Source organism: Mandrillus leucophaeus, unplaced genomic scaffold, assembly GCF_000951045.1.
Source record: "Mandrillus leucophaeus isolate KB7577 unplaced genomic scaffold, Mleu.le_1.0 Scaffold309, whole genome shotgun sequence".
NCBI classification, from domain to species: domain Eukaryota; kingdom Metazoa; phylum Chordata; class Mammalia; order Primates; family Cercopithecidae; genus Mandrillus; species Mandrillus leucophaeus.
Genome location: NW_012103243.1, coordinates 2,009,521 through 2,030,291, shown reverse-complemented (window position 1 = coordinate 2,030,291; position 20,771 = coordinate 2,009,521). Strand labels below are relative to the sequence as shown.

Sequence of the window (20,771 nt, the reverse complement as noted above, 5' to 3'; positions counted from 1 at the left end):
TTTTCCACTTGACTGGTGCCACCAGGAGAGATGAAAAAACGTAAACCCAAAACAGTTAATTTGATTGCTTCTCTTCTGCATTTCTAAAGACAGTTATAAAGAGTGAGTTCACACTAATACATTAATAACTAATACAGTAACTTCAAAAGAAGTATTAGATGTATCTATGTGCCTTATTCATATTTTTTGATTGTTGGTGGGAAAGGAGAAACAAATGTTTTCAGTCATTTAAATGGACTATATTAAGAAGATGAAAAACAAATCTAGTATAGTTGTGTTTAAATATTAATGGTAAAAGGTTTAAGTAACCATAAGAAACAGCTGTATTCTATTATCACGAATTTTATTGCACATTAGCCTTATTGAATGAAATTATTCTTATTTCTTCCACACTCTATCTTCTTTGAGTTGCCTGCTCTACTGGACATTGTGTTGTTGTATCTTTTCCATGTTGACCATTAATGACAGTGTCTTCGTTCCACTATCCCATCTTGTTATTAGTCAGGATAAGATTTTAAAAGAAAAATGAAAAATTTCTTTAAACCCTGCAACCAGTTGAATAACGACCTTGTTTTTCAGGACTTCTGCACAGTATTTAACATTGCTTAATCATGATCTCCCATCTTGATGCCTTCCCATTAACTTCTATGATACTGCACGCTATACTTGTATCTTATGATTGGACCTTGTTTTTTTCTTTTTTTCTTTAATTGTTATTTAGTATCTTTTACTGTAAATCTTTACAGAGATTATTAGACTTTGGGGATATGTGTTTCCATGGTCAAAATTTTGATAATCGAGTCTAGAATTCCTTAATATTATGCATAAAACTCTGAAAACCAAGGCCTTTTGCCTTGGCTTCAACTATTAATCTCCTCATTTCCCCCATCCTTCATTTCTGTCTTGAAATTTGTGTTTTATCATTCTCCTTATAATTTTGCTACATGTGTATACATCCTTAATGAACATCCCTAAGTTTTGTGTGGTTTTTACTTATGTAAATAAAATTATTCTGTATATGTTCAAAGATCAAACTGTTTCTTAGCAGCAATATATATGAGTTCTTATCACTAACACTTGGTACAATTTGAAATTTTGGGGTGTTGCTCTAGATGTTAGTATTTCATATTCTTAGTCTCTCAGTTTATTTTATTGTTTTAGGGAGATTGGTGCTAACTTTTCCCACAAAGTCTCAATACTGCATTTAGAAATTGATCACATGATTTTTTTTGCATTTTCCTTTTCTTCCATTTTACTTTCCCTTTCTTCTCCTCTTTTCATTTCTTACTCTCTTCCACTTTAGAAGCAGTGATGGTTAAAAACCCAGCCTCTGAGCCGGGCGCGGTGGGTCACTCCTGTAATCCTAGCACTTTGGGAGGCCAAGGCAGGTGGATCACAAGGTCAGGAGTTCGAGACCAGCCTGGGGAAACCCCGTCTCTACTGAAAAAACAAAAATTAACCGGGCATGGTGGCGTATGCCTGTAGTTCCAGCTACTCGGAGGCTGAGGCAGAAGAATCACTTGAACCTGGGAGGTGGAGGTTGCAGTGAGCCGAGATAACACCACTGCACTCCAGCCTGGGCAGCAGAGTAAGACTCCATCTCAAAAAAAAAAAAAAAAAAAAAGAAAAAGAAAAAGAAAAACAAACAAAAACCCAGCCTCTAGAGAAGGACTACCAAGGATTAAATGCCAGCTGTGACACTTACTAAAGATGTGACCTCGGGCATATTACTATGCTTTCTCCACAGTGGTATCTTCTTCAGTCAAATAGGGATAATAATTCTCTTCTTCATAGAGGTATTGAAAGGATTACGTATGAGTTAATTCACTGGTATGTAAAATGTTAGGAACAGTGCCTGACACATAAGGTTTTATTTAGTAAAACATATTTGTTTCCTTCTATTTCTCTCAACAGCTCCTTTCATGTCTGCCTTTTTCCCATCATCACCCCAGGGTTTAAGTTACTAAGAGGATAGGGGCACTCATGGGCTCTCAGCAGCTCTGTCATCCTAAAGTAGGGAGAAGTTTCAATGTTGGGAGTAGATCTAGTGAGGGAAGCCTGTGAGTGGCATTTCTCACTGGGATAGAAAATGCCAACAGGCATGTTTCTCCCTCAGGTAGCATTTTTGGTAAGACAAAGGTTGAGTGTTAGAAGTATACACCAATTTCTCTCTCCTGAGGCCATGGGGAGTACAGTATAAGACAAAATAGACAAGATTACTGCCTGCGATGATTTCAAGTTTAGTGAAAGAGACCATTGTTAAATAATTTTTAAATATGATTGTGGTACATATTATGAAGAGCTGTGAGAGTGTAACATGGAAAGGCCTAATTGTAGTCTGGGAAGTCAGGGAAAGTCCTCTGGAGGAAAGGACTTTAAGCTGTTCTGCTTTCCACGTGGAGGACAATAATATGATGCCAGAATACACTTTAGTCAAGCCTCTTTTTTAAAAAATATTTTGTATTTTGAGACGGAGTCTCCCTCTGTCGCCCAGGCTGGAGTGCAATGGCGCTATCTCAGCTCACTGCAACCTCCGCCTCCTGGGTTCAAGCGATTCTTCTGCCTCAACCTCCCGAGGAGCTGGATTACAGGCACCCGCTACCACTCTTGACTAATGTTTGTATTTTTAGTAGAAACGGAGTTTCACCACGTTGGCCAGGCTAGTCTCGAATTCCTGACCTCAGATAATCCACCCACCTTGGCCTCTCAGAGTGCTGGGATTACAGGCATGAGTCACCGGGTGTGCCTTACTCAAACTTCTTCTGTAATTTGTTACATGCAGTACAAATATACAACAATAAGGAATCTTTCCTTTCTTCTATTCCTAATTGTCTAGAGTGGTCTTACACTCTTAATTATTTCCAGCAGATTTTGTTGCGTCATATAGTAATCTTATCACGGTGCCTTTTGTTCATTATCAGGTAATGCAACTATTTATATATTCTCTTGTGTGGTTTTTACAGTTTATTTTACACTTAATCTACACCTTACGTAATCTTACTGATTTATGTGAATTCTCCCTATGTTGTACATGTCTCACATCTGGATCACTGACTTGAATTTCTTATCTCTATATAAGCCCTTTGTCCCTCCCTCTGCCTGACTTTCTGAGAATTCCAGCTATTAATGGGACATGCATTCTGTGATGGATTCATTTAACTTAGAGGCAACCCATTTAACTGATGAATGAGTGAAATATGTGAGCATTTTAGTCTTGCATGATACATGTATAGTAGCATTTAAACAGTAAATTCAAATGATTATGTTTTTAAAATAATGTCAAAATACACATTTTTTTCTTACTCCCTAATAAAAATTACTGGCAAATTAATTAGTTGTAAAATTGGTGATTATCAAAATAAAAAAAGCAAAGCTGTTGAAAGCACGAGGCTTCTCAGAGAAAGGTTAATTTTCAAAACATAGCTCATGATTTTTGAAATGCCTTGTTTATTTATATTTTAATGTTATTTAAAATGACATTTGAATTTATAATTATCATTTTGGAAGAAATTAAAAATCAAGTTTAACAGGTTCACTTGCTTTAGAATTATATTGGTTACTAATGAAATGCTTTTTAAACATTTTGTTTTAGTGTTGTAGATCCATTTAGAATAAAGGAGAATGATGCAGCAGTTAAAATCCAGAGCTGGTTTCGAGGATGTCAAGTTCGGGCATATATCAGGTATATTGGTTTTGTCATGGAAACCTCAGATATATCATAAAAATATATTTCTTAGAAAATGTAATTTATTCATGCAGTGCTCATTTCAAATAATTTTTTATTTTACTCATAATGTAGTTAATAAATTGTATGGTATTCTTTTAAAAGAAATACACAATATTTCTGATCTTTTCTTATCCAAACTAAATTATATTGACTGTATCTCTTTTTAAAATTCTCAATATTGGCCGGGCACAGTGGCACACTCCTGTAATCCCAGCACTTTGGGAGGCTGAGGCGGATGGATCACTTGAGGTCAGGAGTTCGAGACCAGCCTGGCCAACATGGCGAAACCCTATCTCTACTAAAAATACCAAAATTAGCTGGGCGTGGTGGTGCATGTCTGTAATCCCAGGTACGTAGGAGGTTGAGGCAGGAGAATCCCTTGAACCCAGAAGGGGAAGGTTGCAGTGAGCTGAGAAGGTGCCACTGCATTCCAGCCTGGGCAACAGAGGGCAACTCTACCTCAAAATAAATAAATAAACAAAATTCTCAATATTACAAACACACTTGCCCAGATTCCTTTTCCCAAATTCCTAAGGATCTACAAATGACTGGGTTTGTATTTATAGCAAATAAATTCATTGACTGGTAAGAAAGAGGAAAAAGAGAAAACAGTTTCAATCCTTTCCACCATGTTGATAGATAAAAGAAAGTGATGCATGGATGATGTCATTCTGACTCTACAAAGAGATGGAAATTTGTCCCTATCTTAACTCTTAACTCTATCTTAACTTTTTTTTTCAGTGCCCAAACTTTCCCTCAGTGTCCCATCAATTCTTAAAAATATTTTCCTGGATAAGATAGAGGAAAATATACCTACTCCAATAATAACTCATCAGGCTGGGAAATATCCTATATAAAACTTCCTTATCCTGTCTAGTAAGAGCTAGACATGCAAATTTAAACTGTGAAGACAAGGCTTCTCTCTCTCTTTTTTTTTTTTTTTGTGATGGAGTTGTTGCCCAGGCTGGAGTGCAATGGCATGATTTCGGTTCACCGCAACCTCCGCCTCCCAGATTCAAGTGATTCTCCTGCCTCAGCCTCCCAAGTAGCTGGGATTACAGGCATGTACCACCATGCCCAGCTAATTTTGTATTTTTAGTAGAGACAGGGTTTCTCCATGTTGGTCAGGCTGGTCTCCAACTCCCGACTTCAGGTGATCCGCCCGCCTTAGCTTCCCAAAGTGTGGCGATAACAGGCATGAGCCACTGCGCCCGGAAGACAAGGTTTCTTTTTTGGCCACTATATAAACTAAGGATCATGGTGGCAAATCGAGAATTTTTGAATTCAGCAGACTAACATGATGTTGGCTTGGATAGACTGAGGATTACAGGAAAAGAATGAAGAGGAGAACTATTTCTTAACCTCATGCATTTCTCTCTCTCTCTCTCTCTCTCTCTCTCTCTCTCTCTTTCTCTCTTTCTTTCTCTTTTTTTTGAGACAATCTTGCTCCGTTGCCCAGGCTGGAGTGCAGTGGTACGATCTCAGCTCACTGTAACCTCTGCCTCCCTGGTTCAAGCGTTTCTCCTGCCTCAGCCTCCAGAGTAGCTGGGACTACAGGCGTGCACCACCACACCTGGCTACTTTTTGTATTTTTGGTAGAGATGGGGGCGGTTTCACCACGTTGGTCAGGCTGGTCTCAAACTCCTAAGCTCAGGTGATCCACCTGCCTTGGCCTCCCAAAGTGCTGGGATTACAGGCATGAGCCACTGTGCCTGACCCTCATGAATTATTTCTAATTGCTAATAATGATTTACATCAATAGTGCCTGGCTTATTTCGCAACATGTCACTGTGACCTGTTTTATAGTCTTAACATTCAGAAATATTTTAAAAAGTAAGTATTGAAGTAGAATTGGAATTAAGTATTGTGTAATAATAAGCCCCAAAGAAATAACGGTTAGTTACCAATGCTGTTTTCTTCTACTTCTAGAAACGATTAAGTCTATCCCACAATAACTTTCTACTCTTTAAAAGTGCACATAAACTTGCTTTTGAATTTGCATTCTTGAATTGTAGGAGAGTATTCTAACAAAGATTTAACTGACCTCCTTGTTTCAATGAAAGGATACTAATAAGCATATTTTTTATCCTAGGCATTTAAACAGGATTGTAACAATTATTCAAAAATGGTGGAGAAGTTTCTTAGGCAGAAAGCAATATCAACTAACTGTGCAGGTAAATATAAAATGTACATATGTTAGCATTTGAATTGTACAATATACTGTAATTTATTCACCTTAGTCATATTTCCATATAGTTTGGAAATTACTGATGATGAGTATTTATGTAAGGACAAAATTGGGCTTACTTTCTAGTATGAGACCTCTTCTTGAAAGCATTTTCTGATATTTCCATGGATAATTGACCCATTTTTTTGGTACCCAAACTACACTGATATTATTTTTGCTTGAAGTACTTTTCACAGTATATGCATTTATGCTTATTTATTGATGATTGTCTGTACTTTGTAGATGGTGAGCTTTTTGAGAGTGGGCACTACAGCCCACTTCCTTTTTGGATCACCAACATTTTAGGCTAATGCCTTGCCCAGAACACAGTCAATAAATATCCTCATAAGGACGCTAAATTGGTCAAAGCAAACAATAAGCCTTCTTTTGTCTTCTCTTCAGGACTTTCTGATAAATTTTGTTTCATGGGTATAAATAAGATTTAACTAATTTAATAAATGATGTATCATTCCAGAATGGTTTTTTATGGAAAGTTAAACGTATTTGTGGATATATCACAAATTTATTTGTGATTAATTATTATTGGAAAGCAACAAAGATTATATGGTACTTTTATACTAGCTATTGTTTATTAAACAACTGCTGTATACCAGGCATTTTGTGTAATTACTTAATTCGTATGTTAGGATACTTATTAAAAGTAACTGTTGTTACTTTTAACAAGGAACAGGTTAGGAAACTGAGTCTCATCCACTTGTCCATGAACGCATAATGGTACATTTAGTATACGTAGCAACCTTACAGTTGCTATAGAAGTTTTTACATTGGGCACAGTTGTCTGGTAATTGCCAAGATCCTCTGCCTAATCTCCGTAAGGACAGAGACTATGTCTCATTAGCGTTGCACTCTCAGAGCATGGTGCCCGGCATATATTAGATAATTAGCACTTATATCGATGAATAGAAGAATGAACAACAATTCTGTTTCTGCTATGCTGTGCTCCCTTTACTGGTAGAAGCCAAAAATTGACACTGATTGGTCAGCAGTCTGAGTATAGTAATTTTTTTTTTTTTTTTTTTTTTTTTTTTGAGACAGAGTCTCACTCTGTTTCCCAGGCTGGAGTGCAATGGCATGATTTCATCTCACCGCAACCTCTGCCTCCTGGGTTAAGCGATTCTCCTGCCTCAGTCTCCCAAGTAGCTGGGATTACAGACCCCAGCCACCATACCTGGCTAATCTTTTCGTATTTTTAGTAGAGATGGGTTTCTCCATATTGACTAGGCTGGTCTCGAGCTCCTGACCTCAATCTGCCTACCTCGGCCTCCCAAAGTGCTGGGATTACAGGTGTGAGCCATCATGCCCAGCCAAACTTTTTTTTCCCTTCTCCTGTCTTGATTTTGGTTAAAAACATCATTTTAAAAAGTAACTCTTTGAATTGTTCTGAAATCAAATGCGTCTATTTCTGTTTCTGCTTAACATTTTGGAACGGAAAAATTGGGAAGAAGATGTAACTTATAGTTACAGAGTATATGCTAGGTGCCAGATACTGTGGTAAGCATTAATTATGCAATATCTCTGAGTCTTGTACCTACCTTTTGACTCTCACCGAACTGTAGAAAGAGCACAGGCTTTAGACCTGATGACGGAGGTTTGATGACTGTGGGCAAGTTATTTAACCTGTGTGGACCTTGCTTATGTCCCCTGTCTTTAAAATGAAGATAAGAATGTGTGGCGGATTTTTGTTAAAATTAAGTGAAACACTGTACGTAAAACACCCGGAACTGTGATTGGCACGTAGGCGGTGCTCAAAAATGGTAGTTTTTCATTTGTGACGCTGTTGTTAGTATTATTCAAAAACTATCGAGGCAGTTTGCTTGGAGTAATATAAGTGAGAGATTTTCAAATCAGATTAGCTCCAAATTTTACATTTCTCTCACTTATGCATAATCACGTGATGATTTTATTATATGTGAGTGAGTGTAGTGTGTGGATAGATAGATAGATACGTAGGCATACGCTTTTTATACAGTGACTCAGGAAACCTCCTGTGTTTTGAAGCTTGTCTTTCTTAGAGTTATTGACAATAGAAATTAGGAGGACAGCAAAGAAACACAAAGACAGATGTCTTTAAAGCTGTATTTATAATAAATAGGAAAGAAAACTGAAGAGGGAAAAGAGACTTTCAGGGGTTAAGTGTAGATATTGGATTCACTATCAATCCATCTAAAGTGCTATTCAAATGATAACTCTAGAATCTACAACTTGATATTTTAGAATATTAAAGGTGGTCAGGATAATTTGTATTTCCTTCATATTGTCTATGTCTCTGTGTTTATATACTAAAATTAATATAGTTAAATATATACTCTTCTATATTGTTGAAGAGTTAAATTTGCATGATCTTCATGAGATGCTCTTCTGAAAAAATGAGTGTGGTTGTAGAAACAATAGTTTTAGGAATCTTTGACAATTGCTGACATTGGATAGAGCCAATGGAAGCAGATGAAGTCATATAAAAGGAAGTGTTATAGATGTTTCCTGGGCATAATGTCATATTCTTAAATAGTAAAGGAGAGATTTGATTTTTCTTCTTTTATTTTTTCAGTTTGATTGCCAGGAATTTTGGTAATAACCTTTTATCTGGTATACATGTGAAAAACCCGTATTTCCTATTTAAAGACACATAAAACCAAAGAATTCCATTGGCTACAGTATATATTCCATATTCTAATTTATACCATTTTGATACAGAAGTTTTATTTCATATTTAGGTCCATTTGTCTCACAGCTATGGAAAAAATGTAATCAAATATCAGTGCTTCTTTTGTATGTGAAATTCCTGTTGATGGCTTTTAAATACTATTTTTAAACATAAGTTTTCTTACTCCACCTTCTTTCTCCCTTCTTTTTCTTCTTTCTTTCCAATTTTGACATATGATCTTTATTTATTTATTTATTCTTATTTACTTATTATTGTTTTTTTTTGAGACAAAGTCTTGCTCTGTTGTCCAGGCTGGAGTGCAGTGGTGTGATCTTGGCTCACTGCAACCTCTGCCTCCCTGGTTCAAACGATTCTCCTGCCTCAACTTCCCGAGTAGCTGGAATTACAGGGACCTGCCACCACGCCCGGCTAATTTTCTTGTATTTTTGGTATAGACAGGGTTTCACCATGTTGGCCAGGCTGGTCTCCAACTCCTGGCCTCAAGTGATCTGTCTGCCTCTGCCTCCCGAAATGCTGGGATTACGGGCATGAGCCACTGTGCCCAGGTGGCATATGATTTTTAAAATTTATTGTGCTATCATTTACATTCAGGCCACTTTAAAATAAATTTTAAATTTTGAAAAAAAAAATCAGATTTACAGAAAAGTTGCAAAACTAGTACAAAGAACTTCCATATATTCTCCACTCACATTTTTTTAATCAAGTGAAAAAATTCGCATTATTTCCTCTTCTCTGTATACATTTTTTCTCTATATACATTATTTTATTCATTTGACACAAAGTTACAGAAGTTATGTCCCCTTATCTCTCAATATATTGCATGCATATTGTTTACATAATCTTTTTTTTTTTTTTTTTTTAAGACAGAGTCTTGCTCTGTTGCCCCAGGGTACAATGGCACAATCTCGGCTCACTGCAACCTCTGCCTCCTGGGTTCAAGCGATTCTCCTGCCTCAGCCTCCCGAGTAGCTGGGACTACAGGTGCCCACCACCACACCTGGCTAATTTTTGTATTTTTAGTAGAGACGGGATTTCACCATGTTAGCCGGATGGTCTCAATCTCCTGACCTTATGATCTGCCCACCTTGGCCTCCCAAAATGCTGGGATTACAGGCGTAAGCAACCATACCCGACCTTACATAATCTTATTACAATATTAAAATCAGGAAATTGACATCTGTACAAAACTATTGTATAGACGCTATTCACATTTTACTGATTGTACCCGTAATGTCATTTATAGCAAAAAATCTTTTTCAGGGTACAAACTAGGATTTCACTTTGTAGTTAGTATTTGTTGTGTCTGTTTAGTCACCTTTAATCTAGAATAATTTTTTAGTCTGTCTTCACTTTTCATAACCCTAATATTTTTGAAGAGTACAGACTAGTTATTTTTCAGATTATTTCTCAATTTTTGTTTGCTAGTGTTTCTTCAGTGTTAGATTCTGGTTATGCATTTTTAGCACAAATACATCTCAATACATCATATTATGATGCATATGTCATCAGTTTGTCCAATAAATGTTGTTAACTTTGTTTAAAGTAGGGTCTCTCGGGTTTCTACACTATCAACTTACTATTTGTCTCTCATGAGGGGATATTTAAATGCTATGTATACATCTTTTTCCTCATTAAACTTTTGTGTGCTAGGTTTAGCATACAATGATGATTCTTACCAGAATCAATTATTACTATAGTGGTCCAACAGAGATTTTCTAATTCCATTGTTTCTCCTACATTTACTTACCAGCATTTTGCTATAAGAGATTTTCCTCTCTCTCATTTATTTATTTATTCATGTATTTATATGAGTATGAAGTCATTGGATTCCTATTTTATTCAATGGGTGGGTTATAGTCAACTACTCTCACTAAATGGTTTGGTGCTCAAATAGTCCTTGGTTTTCTCACTAGGAACTTCTTCAAACCAATTTTTGATAGAATCTTATTACTTAACCAGGATGACCAAGAAATTAAGGTATTCTGTGGAGTAATGAGCACCTTTAGTCCCATTATTTATAAGCGATCGAGGTTGTATGTCAATGGTATGGACAAAGACAGTAGAGTATACTTGTGCATATAAGACGTTCCTGGGTTCAAGCAATTCTCCTGTCTCAGCCTCCCAAGTAACTGGGATTACAGGTATCCCCCCACCACGCCCGGCTAGTTTTTGTATTTTTAGTAGAGATAGGGTTTCACCATGTTGGCCAGGCTGGTCTCGAACTCCTGACCTCAGGTGATCCACCCTCCTTGGCCTCTCAGAATGCTGGGATTACAGGCATGAGTCACTGCACCAGGCTGAGACCTCTTTTTAATCAAACATATAAGAGTTAATACATTTCAGTAACTGTTTTCAAAGTATTCACCTTGGGAATGTGTATTTATTTTAATGATGCTGGGGTTGCTGGTTAAAAAAATACTTTTAAAAGTTCAAATAATAAGCCACCTAAGAATATTTGTTTTGTTACTTTAGCATCTCAACTGGATTTGATCAAAAGGGTATCACCCAGCATAATCACCAAATGATTCTCCAGATTGGGATCTAATTATTTTTTGGTTCTTTTGAAAACAAAATCAAAACATGAAGCTTTTCCTCATTTAGATTTGTTCGTGATGGTTTTTAAATCTGGTAAGCTCTAAGCTCCTTGAAGATAGGTCTGATTTATGTATGTATGCATGTATGTATTTATTTATTTTCGCCATTGTGTACACACTGCCTAACATAAGGCATGAAACAGAATCATAATGGCATCTCAATAAATAATTATCAAATGAGATTAAAATAGCTCCCATTTCTTGATTGCCTAGTGAAAGTGTAATATTGCATTAAGCATTTTACATTCTTCATGTGCATGCCAACTAGGGATAGCCTTACACCAACCCTATGAATATCATCACTATTTTATAGCTGAAGAATCTGATGCTCAGCTTCCTTCCTCAGGGACACACTGCTATTGCTGTTATTACTATTACTGTTATGTGGAGAAGAGTTCTCAAAGTCAGTTTGACCTGATTTCAAAATCCTTATATATTGAGCTGGTAGGCAATTCAATCTCAGCCCTTATTGGGGATTTTTCTCCTTATAGGGAGGTCCTGTGGGACTTAACCTGTGCCAGCGTATCAGAGGTTCCTGCCTTCATGGAGCCTTCATTCAAAAGATGTCCACTGTCCAAGACATTGTGTTTGAACCTTCCAAGTTAATCCTTAGAAGACTCTATGGCTGCTGAACCACATTAAGGGAATGGGAATTTTTACCAGAGTTGATATCCCTAGTGCTTAGAAGCCCATCTTCCCCACAGCTGCCATGAAGCTTACCCCTAGAGTTTTAGCCACCTCCCAGGTGAGGTAGGGTCATTTATAAAGAAAAAGAAGTTTAACGGACTCATAGTTCCAAATGGTTGGGGAGGTCTCACAACCATGGTGGAAGGTGAAAGGCATGTCTTACATGGTGGCAAGCAAGAGAGAATGAGCCATAGGAATGCCAAATGCTGTATTGCTTCATATCAGAAAGCTAACATTCAATTCTTTCCTAGGCATGTGGAATCTTTCCTCTCTTTTCATCCTATGCCCACACCACTTCTTTTACACCTCACACTGCTCTGCCCACCTTCCACCAACATATTGCCTCAAAGCTTAGGTTTTAGAAAAACAAAGCCAGGAATGGACAATCACATGTAAACCTTCTGAAGCAAGAGTGCATGAAATGATCTGCTATTTTCTTGGGTTGGGCAGTGGGACATGAGTTGAGGATACTGTTTGAACCTCTGCACTGTCACACCCTTAATCCTATATTAAGTTTGCTTAAATCATCATTTTCTTAATTTCTGCTGCATAATTTTTTTGGCCTTACAGTTATATATAATAATAATATCATACAGTATATGATTAAGTTATAAAATGAATGGTATAGAACAGTCATTTAAAAACTTTAGTAATAGAACCACCTCTAACTAAAATTTTAGCAAAATTCTTAGTCCTATGTGTAAAAGAGATATGATCTAGTTTGAATGTTTGTCCCTGTATTAGTCTGTTTTCATGCTGCTGATAAAAACATACTTGAGGTAGGGTCATTTATAAAGAAAAAGAAGTTTAACGGACTCATAGTTCCACATGGTTGGGGAGGCCTCACAACCATGGTGGAAGGTGAAAGGCATGTCTTACATGGTGGTAAGCAAGAGAGAATGAGCAAAAGGAGGAAAAGGCCCCTATAAAACCATCAGATCTTGTGAGACTTGTTCACTATCTATGAGGACAGTATGAGGAAAACTGCCCCCATGATTCAGTTATCTCCATCTGGCCTCACCCTTGACACCAAGGGATTATTACAATTCAACGTGAGATTTGGGTGGGGACACAGCCAAACCATATCAGTCCCCTCTAAATCTCATGTTGAAATATAACCCCAGTGTTGGAGGTGGGGCCTGGTTGGAGGTGTTTGGGTCATGGGGGAGGATCCCTCATGAAAGACTTGGTCCCCTCCCCACAGTAATGAGTGAGTTCTGGTTGTGTTAATTCATGTGAGAGCTGATTGTTTAAAGGGATCTGGCAGCTTGAACTGCTCCCTCTTTTGCCATGTGACATGCCTGCTCTCCCTTTACCTTCCACCATGAGTAAAAGCATCCTGAGCCCTCACCAGAAGCTGAGCAGAGGCTGATACCAAGTACAGATGAGCCAAATTGACCTCTCTTTTTTATATATAAATTAGTCTGTCTGGGGCTGGGTGCAGAGGCTCACGCCTGTGATCCCAGGACTTTGGGAGGCAAAGGCGGGTGGATCACAAGATCAGGAGATCAAGACCATCCTGGCTAACATAGTGAAACCCTGTCTCTACTAAGAACACAAAAAATTAGTCGGGCGTGGTGGTGGGCACCTGTACTCCCAGCTACCCAGCTACTCTGGAGGCTGAGGCAGGAGAATGGCGTGCACCCGGGAAGCGGAGCTTGCAGTGAGCCAAGATCGCGCCACTGCACTCCAGCCTGGGCGACAGAGGGAGACTCTGTCTCAAATAATAATAATAATAATAAATAAATGAATTAGTTTATCTCAGTATTCCTTTATAGTATGCAAAATAGACCCATGCAATGTATAGGCAGTGCAACTATTTTGGAAGCTAGACAAATGCAACTGCTTCATTTCTTTTCCTGTGTTTTCTATTGTCACCTGAGCCACCAGGGCATGATTTGAAAGCCACTGATTTAATTTGCTTGACTCTGGAAGGATCTCTGGAAAGATCACACACAAAAAACCTGATGATATTAACTGCCTGGGGGGAAGAGAACTGAGCAGTTGAGGGACAGGCATGGGAGAGAGACTTCAATGTCAACTCATTTGTAGCGTTTGAATTTTAAACAATGTGAATGTATTATCTATTAAATAAATTAATTTAAAAAGAAAGTCAATTTAAAGGAGACTTTGCCCATCAAAACACACACACACACAGACACACACACACACATAAATGGAGGTAATAAGTATTCAGGTGGGAAGTTAGCATAGGCTCTGAAGGTCAAGGAAATGACAGTTGTGCTAACCTTTGGGAAGAAAACATGAATGAAATTTTGAAATTAGGAATGAGCATAACATATACAGAAACAGATAGTTGCTCTAAATTATGCAGACAGTGGGGAATAACAGAAGGTTGGTAAGGAGTTCAGTGTGACTTTTATAAAATAATTTTATATTAATATATTTTTAAATGATTTTTTAATTTAAAAATAGTTTTTGCAAACACTGTCTCATTATGTCATGAGCAATGGTTCTGTTAAGAAGAATGTGCAGGTGGTATCTGTTTTATAGATGAAGAAATTGGTACTTAGGGAGACTAAATGATGTGCCTAGGGTTCTCAGCTCCCGATCCATATTTATCTATATAGATCCACATACTAAATACTAAAAGTCTTCTCTAGATGTCCCTCAGGTGGCCCAAACTGGCTCCTCCTATAGTCCTTTATTTCAGGTAAATAGTACTGCAATTCAACCAGAAATCGAACCCAAAGAAACAGTCATCCTAGACTCTCTACCACCTCTTGTTCCCTACCCCACCTTCTATTGGTCATCAAATCATTTTTACTTTCCCTCTTAAAAGTCTCTTGATTCCAAACTAAACTGCATCATTTTACTGCCATGCCTGTAGTCCTCCTTCCCATAGCATACAATGTAAAGTCCTTGCTTTTTCACATGACATGTGAGGTCTTCCATAGTCTAACCATTGCTTCTTATCTAATGTCACTTCTTGCTATACCTGTATAAATACGCTTTAGTCATATTCAACTACTTGCCATTGCCCAAGTATGCAGTGTCCTTATCACCTAAAGATTTTTGGCAAATGCTGTTCCCTCTGCCTGGAATGCTCTTCTTTACTCTAACGTGCCTCTCATTGCTCTGATTTCCTACGTATCCCTCAAGACTTTACTTGAAGATCAACTTTTGCCAATCTAATAGAAAATAAAATTCAGGAATACTGAAAATATTAATTTTGTCTTCTAAATGCTTGTCATGTGGGCATTTGTCTCACTGATACATTTGTTTATTTACATCTCATTTGATTGGAAGCTCCTGGGTAGCAGTGATGAGCCTATTTATTATATCTCAAAAATATCACAGTGACTGACACATAAAAGGCCTACTGAAATTTTTACCAACTGGATAAATAAATGATTCACTGGGATACAAGTTGGAAGATGTTTGCTATGGTCAATGTAGATGATGATTAACATCGATATGTGCCAGGGTGGATTGTATTCTTGTTCAAAATTAGTCATCCCATCTCCTCTTCTTAATAGAAAGGATGATTCATACCCATCCCACTGATGTGGGGCTTGGCTGTGTGTTGTGAGCAGATGGGATATACGCCACACCCAAACTGAAGCTTTAAAGAAGTGTTCTCAGTCTTTCCCTCTGGTAGAAGAATGGCATACCTTAGATCCAGCTTGCTCCTTCAACCTTAGGGCTGAGATGAAGAGATATGTGGGACATAGCTACAGGGAACCTTAGCTCACATGCAGTGTGAGTAAGAAATAAATTTTTGTTGTTTTGCAACCTACTGTGATAGTTGTATTTTTATCTCAGCAAAGCTGATTGATAGTTATAATGATAACGAAAGCAAGGATGTTTATAAGAAACATTCTGAATGGGTTACTTGGTTATGCTTACAAAAAGATGTTTGGAGCTTTTGGAGTTTGTTATGATGTTAGTACACCTCCATGTGGTGATATCTTGTAAGGCGATGGTGCAAACTCAGCAAAATCTCTCACACATCAAAATTAGAACTCAACAAATATTTGTTAAACCAAACTATTGAATGGGAGCTTAGATTAAAGGTCGGCACTGGAGATAAAATTTTAGATCCATAGTTATAAGATGACAGGAGTTTCTACCTAATGAAAAAAGTATGTGAACAGTACAGAATGGTGTCTAAGAATTGAGGCTTGTGGAATGCATTAGGTAGGATTTAGGAAGAGGAAAGGGAATTAAAAATGAGAATAAACAGGAAAATAGAGTGATATTATATCACGGGGATCAGAGGAGAAAACTTATAGGAAACTTGGAGTTGTCAGTAGTATCAAATGTGAAGTTGAAGCAGAAAGAGGACTGTGAAAAGATACAAGTTCTAGGATCTCTTTAATGGGGAAAGTCAACTTTCCTCAAAATTCTCCTATACCAAAATATTTCTATCCAGCTTTTAAATAATTCTCATGGTGACATCAAATAGCTTATCAAGTCCTAAAGGGTCATGTGCTCTGCACTACAGTGACTTCATTAACCCACAATAATAGAGCTATTCCAGTCTTGTTTTGTGATGTGTTTGGCTCCTTTTTGCTTCCTGTATGACTGTTGTTTTTGTTCTTCTTTTCAACTTCCATTTTAGGCCTTTCTGCTGACTTTCATGCTGCTATATCTAGCAACATAACCCAAATTTGCCTATCTTAGGGGTACAGAACTGTTGGGTCACAGCTGTGAAAATTATTTCCTATTATTGAGGATGTGCTCTGATTCTTCTTTTTATTAGTAACAAACTTATTGTCACCTGGTGCATGTGCTCAGTGCACATGCATTTTATGCATGCTGAACTCTTGGTTTTTTACTGTGGCCTGTTCATTTCATTGTACAATCAAAAAGTCCTACTATTTGGGGACCCATCTTGTTTTAGCTGTGTAGTGTTCTAGTTAGCTTTTCCTTACCCCTTCCTTACCGCATTCGTTTCATAAATGGGGAAATAAAAATAAGTCATTCTTTTAAACAATAGTACCAGAAAAATGTAGAAATATCCTTTAATTTGCTTCTTTTAGAGCACTAACAATTTGCGAGTTCCCTGAGTGAATTTATCTGTAAAAACTAAATAGGATGGCTTGTACATATTTTGTTATACTTTTAAATTTGCTTTCCTTTTTTATATTTTATCATTACTCAATTTACATTATGTTTAACATCAAATGTGCTATTTTTGAATAGTCTGAGAGCAGAGAAGTATAAAGGCTATTGTAGTACATAATTAGTTTGATATGAGGTGTTATAAAATAATGATATATAACTGTAGTCCTAGACAGGTCAATGTTACGTTTTTAAATTGAGATCATCTAGTGAAGAACATATGTATGGCAACCACATTAAAACTCAATTTAATTAAAACTTTTTGTTGAAATGTATTAATAGCCTATGGTAGAGCTATTTAATTTAGAAAAATTACAAAGATTAATTTACAATAAAAAAGAAATTAATCAAATTATAAACATAACATTATATTAATGAAATCAAGGTTCCCAGTATTCATACATGGCTTACCATTATAACACTTCTTTCAATGTTTTCATATATGATTATTTAAAAGAGGAACAATCAAAGTTTTATTAACTTTAAATGGGAAAAAAGATTACACGTACCATCAAATTCCATTGTATGTTGTTATGATAAATGCCAACAATTTGATCTTCTCATGATTGGCAAAAATGTATAAAATACCAGTCACTAGTTGTAAAACTGATAAGAGATTGACATAGTTGCTTCCATAGATGTTTTTCTTTCTCTTCATTAGATGAACACATGTTTATTTTTAGATGAGAAAATGCCCAATATTTTTGATATTTTTCTTTATAGGACTTCTAAATCAGTTATAAGATAATAAGGCAGCATTCTTCACCTTTCAGTGTCATACTGGAAAACTGAAACATACATATATGTATATATTTCCTTAAGGTCTAAACTCCAAAGACAGGACAACTTAAGACTCTGAGTTACTAATATTAATTTAAAACTTTAACAACACATTTTCATCATAATTATAAGTTTAGATTTGGTTCACCTAATCTTGAAGATAATATTACTGGTAACTGGGAGAAAGAATATAATTGGCTGTTAATTCTTTTTTATGGAAAAAATGGTATTTTAAAAATGAACTGTTGAGGCCAGGTGCAGTGGCTGATTCCTGTAATCCCAGCAATTTGGGAGGCCAACGTGGGCAGATCACCCGAGGTGAGGAGTTTGAGAACAGCCTGGCCAACATAGTGAAACCCCATCTCTATTAAAAATACAAAAATTGGCCAGGCATGGTGGTGAGCACTTGTAATCCCAGCTACTCAGGAGGCTGAGACAGGAGAATCAGTTGAACCTGGGAGGCAGAGGTTGCAGTGAGCCAAGATCTTGCCATTGCACTCCAGCCTGGGTGATGAGAGTGAAACTCCATCTCAAAAAAAAAAAAAAAAAGAACTGTTGATAATGACCAATTGTCATCAATTGCCAGCAAAGAAGGCAAAACATATGCACAAAATACTCATAATTACTTGATTAGAAATTAATTTAATAATTATACTCAAAATTATGAAATGTGGATGGCCCTAATATGGAAATGAACAAAAACTCAGGCTCATCAGATCTGTTATCCATTGTGCATGGCTTCTAAAGGTTTCATTCTTATCACTTTAATGCATATATTTCTTTTGTATTTTTCAATCTACCAAATGATGCCAGTTGATCTCATCGTGTTATCTAGATACGTTACTCAAAATTATTATAAATATATATTACTTTAAATGTTTTGCTCTTGAAATGGTTGATCATTTCATCCTTGAAGCTCATATTTTCTTGGTTTTCAACCAAAATGCTCAACAATAAAGGAAAGATTAAATAACTTATGGTATGTTCATATAACAAAAAAAATGCAGTTATTGTATATTGTACATGAAAATATGTGAAGAAGGATTTTAAAACTGAGGAAAAGAAGAGATCTGTACTAGATTTGTTTAGAGTAGGTGAAACAGTCTTTTAATAGAAATTAAGCCTCTAGGGCTTCACGGAGAAGAATTTGCAGTCTGGGTCTAAAACAAGAGGTGGAATGGTCATAGTTGACAAAGTCTGGAGCATGCTTTGGGAACATAAGGCTAAACTGAAGCGGGGGGCCATTGGGACTGGAAAAGGTGGGTAATTGTAAGATTAGGGAATTGAATGTGCTGTTGACATGTATATGAAAAGTCTTGGGATAGTGGCAGAAGTTCCAATGAAGAATAAGACTTTAACCTAGGTGTCAAAAATCTTTTTTTGAGATGGAGTCTCACTCAGTTGCTGAGGCTGGAGTGCAGTGGTGTGATCGCTCACTGCAACCTCTGCCTCCCAGGTTCAAGCAATTCTCCTGTCTCAGCCTCCTGAGTAGCTGGGATTACAGGTGCCCACCACCACGCCCGGCTAATTTGCTTTTTTGTATTTTTAGTAGAAACAGGGTTTCACCATGTTGGCCAGGCTGGTCTTGAACTCCTGATCTCCAGTGAGCCGCCCGCCTCAGCCTCCCAGAATGCTGGGATTAAAGGCGTAAGCGACCATGCCTGGCCCAAAATCTTTGTACCCTGTAGCGGGAGCAGGTTGGGAGGGCAAGAAGGAGAGATAAAGGATAGTGAGATTCAGAAGCCTAAGAAGTTCATCCTACTGGTTTGCCATGGTTTGAAAGTACCCTTGGAGTTAGGAGAACGCTAGCTTCTTATTCCAGTTGGTAGCACTTGTAGTAGGGAAGAAAAGGTAGTTTCTCCTATAAATAAATGCTTATAAGGATAACAGGGGAGATAGGATTTGGACAGCTAGAAAGGAATGGTAAGACACTTCAGGCAAGCAAAGTCATATGAATATTAAAGTGGAGAAGAAAAAAATGTGCAGTAATTTGATCAGATTGAAGTTTAAGGGAAAGGAATAGGGAGGCATAATTGGAGAAAAGCAACTGGCACCTGATTGTGGTGAATTTTGCTTATCACTTTGACCTGTAAGAGAGTAGTTCTCATTTGTCCCGCACCCCCATTGTAATTCACTTGATAGAGAAAAACGAAACTTAAATACAGGATATACTCTCATCAGTAATCATTATCCTACTAGAGAAATAAAACAGTTAAGTGTCATGTGCCTTAGCTTGTAACTTTATCTCTCTCTCTCTCCTAGTGATCTGAAATACTCAAGTGTGTAAGTTTCATCAGTCAGCCCAATTAGGATGCCTTGCTTTAAGCACTTGGAAACTATTGAAATTCTATGATTTTAAAAATTCAAAAAAGGAGTTGATAAAAGCAATACTTCATGAAATTAATCTAGAAGAGGTGTTCCAAATGGATTAAACATAATATTAAGCAGGTATGAAGACCGTAGGTTGTTCAGTCACAGGAAAAGAAGACTTGACAAAGCCCAGGGATTAGTTGGAAATGATAGGTAAAAATGAAAGAATCAAATCCTCAATATAAAATAGAAAACCAACATAGCCAATGGTGAAACTGAGTTCTCAGAAGTTTGTCTTACAGGCAGGATAACATTCAAAATACTTAACCATGTGTAAGTGGGGTCACTCATCACAGGTCATGGACAACAAATCAGAAAGGACACCAGTTATAAATAATAAGTATAACCTCTCTGATCTAATTCCATTGAATAAGAGCTCAGTCTAAAAGATCCATATGTATATCAACCAGTCAGAAAATTAATTATGTTTTCAAAAGGAATATATTCCTTCTAAAAAATTTCAGAAGCTTTCTAAAAATTGAGCTAGGTAATATGACAAAGGCCACATAGAGCTAACAAATGGATGATAATGTTCAAATGTTATTTTTTAATCCCAGGAATTCTTCCTATCCTATCTGATGTAAATGCAAGACATCAATTCTCCCAGTCTTTCCT

At 37.0% G+C, this 20,771-nt stretch overlaps 1 protein-coding gene across 1 annotated transcript in view; it reads left to right on the top strand.

The window, feature by feature from the left end:
- Positions 1-20,771, top strand: part of SPATA17 (spermatogenesis associated 17) — a 262,801-nt gene that overhangs the window by 13,741 nt on the left and 228,289 nt on the right. The window contains exons 2-3 of the mRNA XM_011987401.1: positions 3,593-3,682; positions 5,820-5,901. Coding sequence (XP_011842791.1) covers positions 3,593-3,682; positions 5,820-5,901 — 172 coding nt within the window. The remainder of the gene's footprint in view (positions 1-3,592; positions 3,683-5,819; positions 5,902-20,771) is intronic.